The sequence below is a fragment of the Callospermophilus lateralis genome, chromosome X, assembly GCF_048772815.1.
Source record: "Callospermophilus lateralis isolate mCalLat2 chromosome X, mCalLat2.hap1, whole genome shotgun sequence".
In the NCBI taxonomy this organism is placed as follows: domain Eukaryota; kingdom Metazoa; phylum Chordata; class Mammalia; order Rodentia; family Sciuridae; genus Callospermophilus; species Callospermophilus lateralis.
This window is the reverse complement of record NC_135325.1, coordinates 106,539,207-106,547,741: the sequence shown is the minus strand read 5'-3', so window position 1 is coordinate 106,547,741 and position 8,535 is coordinate 106,539,207. Positions and strand designations below refer to the sequence as shown.

Below are 8,535 nucleotides of genomic sequence, written 5' to 3'. Positions count from 1 at the left end.
GAGGAGGGGCGGAAAGTAAGGAAAAACATGCAATCCCCTGTGGGGGAGGGAAAGCACCTCGAGATTTGTGAGCTTCTCTGGGACAGGTGTTTACCACAAATGTAACATCAATTAAAGGAGGGCTGCAGTGTGAGAAAGCCAAGACCAAGGGTAAAAGAGAAAGGCAAGGTAGCACCAGGGAGCCTGGGCATGACACAGAAACATCTCTGCTTTTACCAGCTAAGGAGACCAAGCATCCCCAGTGAAGGGGCTGGCAGTGTATTGGGAATTCCTATCCTGACCCGAGCATCAGGTGGAACTCCTCTCAGATCTATCTCCAAGATTCTCCTTCATGTTTTCTGTGACATCCCAGGTCTACCCCCACCCTTTTCCCCTGTCCGGCACCTTAAAGGAGGAAAAACACCTAAGGAAAGAAGTAGCCGATGCCAGATTTGGCCTCCTTCTCCCGGGGCACACGGAGCAATGGGCGGTCTTGCTCCGGAATGGGAGGGTTACCCGCTCCTTCCTCATCGTCATGGGAACGGGCAGTGCCGGGAGGCACGGCTGGCTCCTCAGAGGAACCTGGAAAATAGTAACAATGTTACTCCTAGACATCAGATAGCACCCAAGGCCCGCGGATCTAATTTTGGGTTTTAAATACAGTATGAGAAAAGACAGGGCAGGAATGATTATCCCCATTTCAGGAGTCAGTAAACTGAAGCTAACAGCACAAAAGTTTCTAAAGCTTTCACCACTGTGGAAACTGGAAAGATAGGTTAGGGAACAGAACAGAGACCAAGCTCAGAGCAAATTAATGACACCACCAGGTACAGGGGGAAGACGGTTACCTAATAACCACCACCACATAAAAAGAAGGTTCACTAATTTTACCATGCAAATGAATATCAAAGCTGGAACTGGAAACTTAAAGCACTGCATAAAGGACACAAAATAGATGTTATTCTTAAATGACTCAGGGCTAGGCTGAGACTCATTCTTAAGGACAGTGGTATCTACAACAGATGCAACATCTGAGTCTTCTTTACCAATCGGAATTGCCTTTGGATTCTGAACTTCTTTAGGGTCGACATCTTTAGGCATTGGGACTTCATCCACATTCATGACTTCTTCCAGATTGACAGCCACGGATGGCAGTGGGTCTGGAATTGAACTGGAAATGGAGACATCTTCAGTCTCTGGAGTCACAGTGTCAATTTCATCATCTTCAAAAGCCTGGTCTTCCTGACAATCTTGGGTTTCATTTTGAATTTGGACATTCTCAGGTTCTGGAACCACACTGAGAACTGGAATGTAACCTTCAAGAGTGGGGTTTTCTTCAGAGTATTTGTTTCCATCGATGTCAGAGTCTTCTTTGTGCCCTGAACATTCCTCCACATCTGAGGATTCTTCCAGATCTTGAATTTCATCAAAATCGATGGTATTTTCAAGGGCTGTGATCACATGGATAGCCTGGACCTCTTCAGGGGTGAGATCTTCAGATTCTGCAGTCTCTTCATACCTTGAGATTTCTTCATCATTTGGGAGGCCAGCAAAAGCTGGGACCTCTTCAACATCAAATTCTTCAGGGTTTGAAATCCCATTAACTTCTGGGAATTTTTCAACACATGGGGCTTCATCAATAGCTGGCATTTCTTCAAGACTAGGGTCATCATAATCTGTGGTTTCATCCTTATCTGAGACATCTGCATTGTCTGGGGCTTCCTCATTACCTGGAATTTCACCAGCTTCCGGGATTTCTTCATTGTTCTGGATTACGTTAAGATGGGAAACTTCTGCCAGGCCAAGACTGTGGTGGTTTTCAAAATTTGGTCCTTGTTCGAGATTGGGATTCAGATTCCCTAGAGGGTTCAAGATTACTTGCACATATGAGGGTCCTTCGGGTTCTGGAACTGGATCAAAGTTAGGTATTTCTTCAAAGTCTGGGATCTCAATGAGTTCTGGAATTTCTTCACCTGGTCCTAGAATATCCGCAAGAGAAGGAAGATTACCAAAATTCAAGGTGTCGTCATCATTATCACCATCATCATCATCATCATTGTTGTCGTTGTCATCACCATCATCGTCATCATCACCATCATAATCTTCTTCATCAAGCTCTGGTAAGTCGTCAAGGTATGAACCTTCAATTTCAAGGTCATTTGGGAGCATAAAACCTTGATTGTTCCCAAAGACTACTTGATTGAAATATTCAATTGCTAGCTGTTCATTGACTGACAAATCTTCCTCAGAGTACTCATCTTCAGGAAGGGCATGGTCCTCAGCAGGGGCCTGACCCTGAGCAAGGGTTTGACCCTGAGGAAGGCCCTGATCCTGAGGAAAGCCCTGACCCCCTGCAGGGAACTGACCTTCAGGAAGGGCCTGACCTCTTGAGGGGAACTGACCTTCATCAAAGGGCTTGCTTTGACCAAGGACAGCAGCACGGGCTTCAGCAGAGGTTTCCACTGGATCAGAAAGTAAAGCATCTTCTTCCATCTTGATGCGTGCACTCCTGAATGGAAAGGAATGTTGAACAAGTTATTTTGTACTTGCATTAACTAACATAAAGATCATCTGGAGTTGGAAGCCCCCATAGAATAATGTCCTTTAGGCTAAATTGAAAAAAAAATAAAACTCACTGAATCCTTCTCAGATTCCTGCGACGGATAAAATCAAGAGCTTCAGGACTGGACTTCCACACACGCTTGGCAACCTGTCTCTGAATATGAGGCGGCACCTGAGAGTAAAATTAGCAATATTAGTCTTTATTTTTCAGCACCTTTTCATTTATGTCTCCATCAGGTACCAGGATTGAAAGACAACCTCATGACCATCTAATTTGGAAGGAAATTCTAGACTGGGAACTTTATCTGCCTGCTTTGGTAACCACATACAATTCTCCCTTGCTTGGTGAACAAAAGAGGACTGTGTGAAATAAGAATATCCAAAATTTGCACCTACCTGAAAAAGAACGTCCCAGTTATCAATCATGGCACGGACCACATTGACAGAAGCAACATAGTGGTCAATTCCCAGTTTTGTCTTACGGGACTCCCTCTTGCCAAACTTTCCCTTCTTCAGGAGAGCAGATCCAAACACGAGAGCCAAATTGGTGGAGGTCATGCGGTTGCCAGGAACCTAGGTACAGGAATGCAGAAAGTGACTGACTTTGAGATAGTATTAGAAATTGTACAAATGGATATATACACCTCTTTTTATTTGTTTTATTTGTTTCACTTCTTTTTACCACTATATTTTCGCACATGTCCCCTACTACAGTTCTCACCACCCTTTCCCTGATCTTTTTACCAGCTGTCCATCAAGTCCAATGGAGTCCTCGCAGTGCTCAGTAATTTTATGCAATGCCTTCAGCAAGCGCTCCAAAGTATCACTGTGGCAAGGTGGCATCAGATAAACAAGCAACTGCAGGGCAGAAAGCTGATCCTGGGGCTTCAGAGCTGAAAAAAGGAAAAGAGGGACCAGCTTAGGGGGCTGGCCTTGGCAGCAACCCAATACCAAGGGAGATGAGCTACTCCAAATTGCTGATGGCTATGCAGAAACTACCTAAATAACTTGCCTTTACTTGTGTACAAAGATTTGAGTTCAGGAACCCTAAGGGTAATAAGTGTTCCCACCATGAAAACCAGATCTCTACAGAATCTGGGTGGTTCTTTGCCCTGAGAGGGCACACACAGTTTTAAGAAACTAGAGAAATTCCCAAGTAACAGATTTATAGAGACAAAGTAACTTGGAGACAGTTTGGAAAGATTTTTATTTTTAATTGACAAATAATATGCATATTATATCCTAGAGAGGTATTTTTCATCTTCTGATGTTCTTTTGGACTTAGGTCCTTGGGGGTCACTAGACCTCTGACATTTCCTTCCCTTGCCCCAACAAGGGAGGGCAGAAGACTTACTTGCAGTCAGAAGAAAGGACATGTACAGATCATCTGGCAGCAGAGAGTCCTTCATGTCACGGAAAAACTCCTTGAGGAGTGCAGCAATATCATGCACATTCTGATTGTCATCCAGCACTACATCCAGACCTTGATCAAATGCTTCACGGAGCTACAAGGGAGAAGAGACATGGTTTGTCCTGCTCACTACAGGCTCCCTCTTGGTCATTCCTTCAGGAAGTCACAGGCTTCAGGGGAGGTAGCTAGCATAATATTGTATGTTGGGGACTAGAAAGAAGACCTTATTTCAACAGTCATGAAACTACCATCATGTCTCTAGGCGAGCCCCTACTTCCATCTGCTTTTACTTGACCAAGAACCAAAGTGTAAACATAGTCAATTTACCTTACGCACTCTCTGCGCCGAATACTCAATGGTGAAAATCCCCACTGCCTTTAAGCCTGAAAGAAAGAAAGCAGATAATCCTAAAAATCTGACCCCTTTCCCCATGGTGTTTCCCTTCTCCTTCCTTAAGAGCTGCATCCTAACCTCTACAAGTGCCAGGGAAATTTTATCCAAGCCCTTGATCCCATGATCTCTTTTCTCTGTATTTCTATAACATCCTCTTTCTCTTTAATTGCCTCCTTTCGTAATTTAACCATTTGCAGCTCCCTTACCATGTTCCTCAATGAATTTGCAGCAAGCCTCAACAACCTGGGGGATTTGTTTGGCAATCGGATTGAGACTCATCTTCCTTTTGGATCCAAGAAGTCGCTGGCCAATAGGAAATGAAACCCTTGAAAGTTGCAGGGTCTGCAGCAGCAGAGCCCCGTCCTCCAGCTCAGCCAGACTATCCACAGACACTGCACCCTGTGGAGAAATCCAGACAATATTAAAATGGGGGAGAACAAGGTCTAGATTTAGACACGAGTACTGCATGTGACATTCAAAACAGGAGAGATTCTCTGTAGCAAGCCAAGTACACCCTTTCAGAATGTTTCCTTTACCTGTCCAGCCCCGCCCCCCCCCATGAGGATAGAAGCCTTGACCCTCTTGTCCCACATCACTGCACACCTCAGGAATGGCCCCTGTCCAAAACCTGGTAGTTAAACTCACTCTACGCCCACGGCGAGTGAACTCCCGGGGCAGGGTGGGCTCATTCCGCCTGCGACTGAAAAAGCGCCGGATGCGGCCAAACATCCTTTGCACCACGTTTCCCCGACGACGACGGCCCGCAGCCTGACCGGTGGTGGCTTCTTCTATCTGCATCGTGGCTGTCAGTTCTTGATGCTTGCGGCGGGTGAGCTCGTTCACCAGTACCTCTTCCAGGCGAATGCCAAATGTCTTGAGAGAGACGTCTGGGGAGTTAGAGAGAGAAAGAATGAGAAACCTCAAAGCCCCGCAGCACTTATATCGGGAGGAACTGCAGGGACAGCCACCCTCCCCCAAGAACCTCCAGCAGTCAACCCCACCCCTTCCACACTGCAGTGCCCCTCCCTGGGGAGCTAGCCAAAAAGACCCAGCAGTATTTACACAAAAGTATTCAACACTCAACTCAGCCCCACTCAACTACCCTGAAGGGGCTTAAGATCCTGCCAGGGGGTGACCACCTAGAAACAAGAAGGGTGATCTCAGGCTGAGTAGTCTGGGGCTCATCCACCCGAAGGCCTAATTAGGCTGGTCTGGGAGGACCGCCCCTTGCGCCTCAGCTTTGAGCCATTTCCCGATATCACCCTCTGAGGGGTTTCTGGGAGGGAGGGGGAGTGACTTGGGAAGCAGTGGGCCCCGCCCAGTCTCTAGCAGCCAGGGGCACACTATGGGGGGAGGGATGCAGCACCCTATTTCACTCAAAGAAAATACAGAAGCCCCTCACCCCTCTCTTGTCCTCTCAGAATCAAAAACCACTTCTCCAAGGTGTTGGGACGGTCAGTGGGTAGAGCTATAAGAGAAAAAGAAAAGAAACGCACACTTACATACAAATAGGGCTCAGATAAGTGACTCAAGCATGGCCATACATTAATCCGCAGCAGGGAGCAGGGAAAGGGGGAGGGGGAGCTCATTCCAGCCCGCGATAAATGTTTTCATTTCTCCCAGCCTCAGTTTCCCTGCCAGACAACAGGACCAATCTTATCTTACACATACGAAAACTCCGAAGATTTAATCAAACCAGATAACCTAAGGCGCATCTTGCTACGCAACAGCGGTCTCTCAACACAACACTTAAATATAAAATTCAGGGGCGCTCAGGCGCCTGAATCATGCAACAGGCGAGGGGAGGGGCTCCACCCGCAGCGCCTCTGAGAGTGAGGGTCGCCAAGTTACTGCGACGCACTCTAGCACCCAGGTTGCCGTCGGCTCCTAGCATGGTGCCAGGAGAAGCGGCGACACCTGGCTGTCCCTAGCTCCAAATCCCACAGCGGCGGCTACCCGCGAGGTCTCCTAGCCCTCCGCTTCACCCAGTTCGGACTGCGCCCTCAGTGCGTACCTAGAGACCCCCGCCGCCCCCTGCACTTTCCAATGCTGGTAAAGCGCCCCTCCGCAGCGCAACCGCGCAACCTCCCCTACTCGGTGGCCAAATTTGCGCCGGTACCCCGGAGATCCCCCCCACCCCTGAGCAAGCTCGAACCCTGTCCTGTGCAGCGTCCCGACTGTAGCCAGCTGAGGTGGGAAGCGCTCACACAGCAGCTTCTGCTGCCACCTCCCCCCCCCCACCCCCGAACCGCCCTCCCACTCTTTCGCCTGGTTTGGTGCGTGTCTCTCACTGTCTCTCAAACGCGATGTCTCTGTCCCAGTCCTCTCTCCGAGTATCCTTCTGCACCTCAGTCGCTCTGCCCAATTCTGGAAACACACCTGGCGCGTGCGTCTCTTCACCTGAGCTCACTTCTACTCAGTCTCTGACATTCGTTTTTACCACCCTTCAAACCCCCCCCCCCCACTTCCACCCAACTCAACTAATCTTTACCTCTTTTGCAATTCAATAGACAGCCTGCAACAACTCCCACTTCCTCAGGCGCCAGGGAATTAGAAGAGGCGATACCCTTCCCGACCCTCCGGACCCCAAATCTGTCCCTTTGGCCCCGGGGGTCCACTCGCCCAAAGGCGAGGATGCCACACTCCGGGGTACAGCTCACCTCGGTCAGGTCGGAATTCAGAGAGGAAATGCCTGGCCACGAGTTCGTGGTAAGCAGTCTCTTGCAGCTTCAGACGCTCCAGCTCAGAGAGGCTGTGTATTGACACCATCTTCATCCTTCTGTCGGGAATGTGTCCTGGGGCTCCTCCCAGGACGCTCACTAAAAAAATGAAGGCGGACAACAAGAGCAAAGTGGGCATGATTCTGGGGCAGCGTGTCCTTGCTGCCTTCAGAAAAGGAATGCAGCCACCCATTCTGGAATCGAATGATTATCAAGGCTGCATCATCCAATTGTCACTGGACCTGGTGGAGGGAACTATGGGGGGGGGGGTAAATGGGGAGGGAAAACTGGGAGGCGGCTTCACCCTCAAGCAGGGCTGCCTCTGGTTGCTTATTTAAAAAAAAAAAAAAAAAAAAAAAAAAAAAAAAAAAAAAAAAAAAACAACTTAAAAAAAAAAAAAAAACAGCTCTGAACAGATAGTCCAGAAAAGAAAAAAACTAATTAGAAAAAAAAAGAAAGAAACCACCTCACAATTTTCTTTAGAAAGCAGTTTTGAGACAAAAATTAGTATTTTCTATTAATTAGAACATTGATGGTCTAGTTTTAATTTTTTCATGATATACTCAGTGCTGTCTGGATTGGGCAAAAAGAAGGTTTTCATTTAAGCTGGGAGCAATATAAATTCTGTAAATTTATACAAAAATTATTCCAGAAAACAAACTGGACACATGGGTCTGGAACCGAAAATTGTCCCCAGTCTCTTTGACCGAATAATCCCCTTCTAGGAATCTATTCTAATGATATCTTCCTACAGACAGGAAAATCCATATGTATATGAGCCATAATAGTAAAAACTTAAGGGAAAAATCTACCCCAGCAATGAAATTAGTTATACAAATTACATAATGACTATAGTATAAAAATTATGCAATCATAAAATGTTTACAAAGAGCTTTTCAACAAATAAAAAATACAGAATTGCAATTATGATTACAACTATGTGAAGGAAAAAATGCATAAAAATTAAAGACAAAAATGTACCCAAATAATAAGCTTTGTATTAAGTGGTAATAATTTGTTTGTCTTTTCTCTATTTACTGAAATTTGGGCAACTTGATTATATTATTTTTTATGGGAAAAAAAAATCAACATCTACCAAAACAAACATTTCCAGACCATTTCCAGTCAGACTTCCTATACAACATTGGTGATCAGAGTGAAGTTCATTTTAGTATAATGGGAAACCTGTTTTATATGGCTTTTCTCCAAGGTCCCCACTATCATATTGCTCCCAGGTTGCATAGCATTCCCCAGTGGAGATCTCCCTGTACCCCCACAGCATCCTTTCCTGCATATTCTCTGTTACCCATTTATTCTTTCATTCATTCACTAAGAAATCTATTAATTGCCCACTTTGAGCCAGACACTACAGATTGAAAGGTTGAGCAAGATAATACTACTCTTCTCATAAAAGATTTAACAATGCAGTGAAGGAGATACACAGGTTAGCAACAATTTACAAAACCTTGT

The 8,535-nt window shown here is 46.2% G+C and overlaps 1 protein-coding gene across 4 annotated transcripts in view; it reads right to left on the bottom strand.

The window, feature by feature from the left end:
* Positions 1-403: 403 nt before the first annotated feature.
* Positions 404-8,535, bottom strand: part of Arhgap36 (Rho GTPase activating protein 36) — a 28,620-nt gene continuing 20,488 nt past the window's right edge. The window contains exons 2-13 of one of the 4 annotated variants that reach the window (XM_077107249.1): positions 7,006-7,164; positions 5,748-5,813; positions 4,991-5,232; positions 4,552-4,744; positions 4,280-4,335; positions 3,896-4,046; positions 3,286-3,434; positions 2,938-3,114; positions 2,616-2,713; positions 2,382-2,488; positions 1,710-1,883; positions 404-561 (exon numbers count right to left, since the gene is read on the bottom strand). In XM_077107249.1, coding sequence (XP_076963364.1) covers positions 404-561; positions 1,710-1,883; positions 2,382-2,488; positions 2,616-2,713; positions 2,938-3,114; positions 3,286-3,434; positions 3,896-4,046; positions 4,280-4,335; positions 4,552-4,744; positions 4,991-5,232; positions 5,748-5,813; positions 7,006-7,164 — 1,730 coding nt within the window. Of the gene's footprint in view, positions 562-1,709; positions 1,884-2,381; positions 2,489-2,615; positions 2,714-2,937; positions 3,115-3,285; positions 3,435-3,895; positions 4,047-4,279; positions 4,336-4,551; positions 4,745-4,990; positions 5,233-5,747; positions 5,814-7,005; positions 7,259-8,535 lie in introns of those variants that run through there. The other 3 variants (XM_077107248.1, XM_077107251.1, XM_077107250.1) reach the window with 3 other exon arrangements.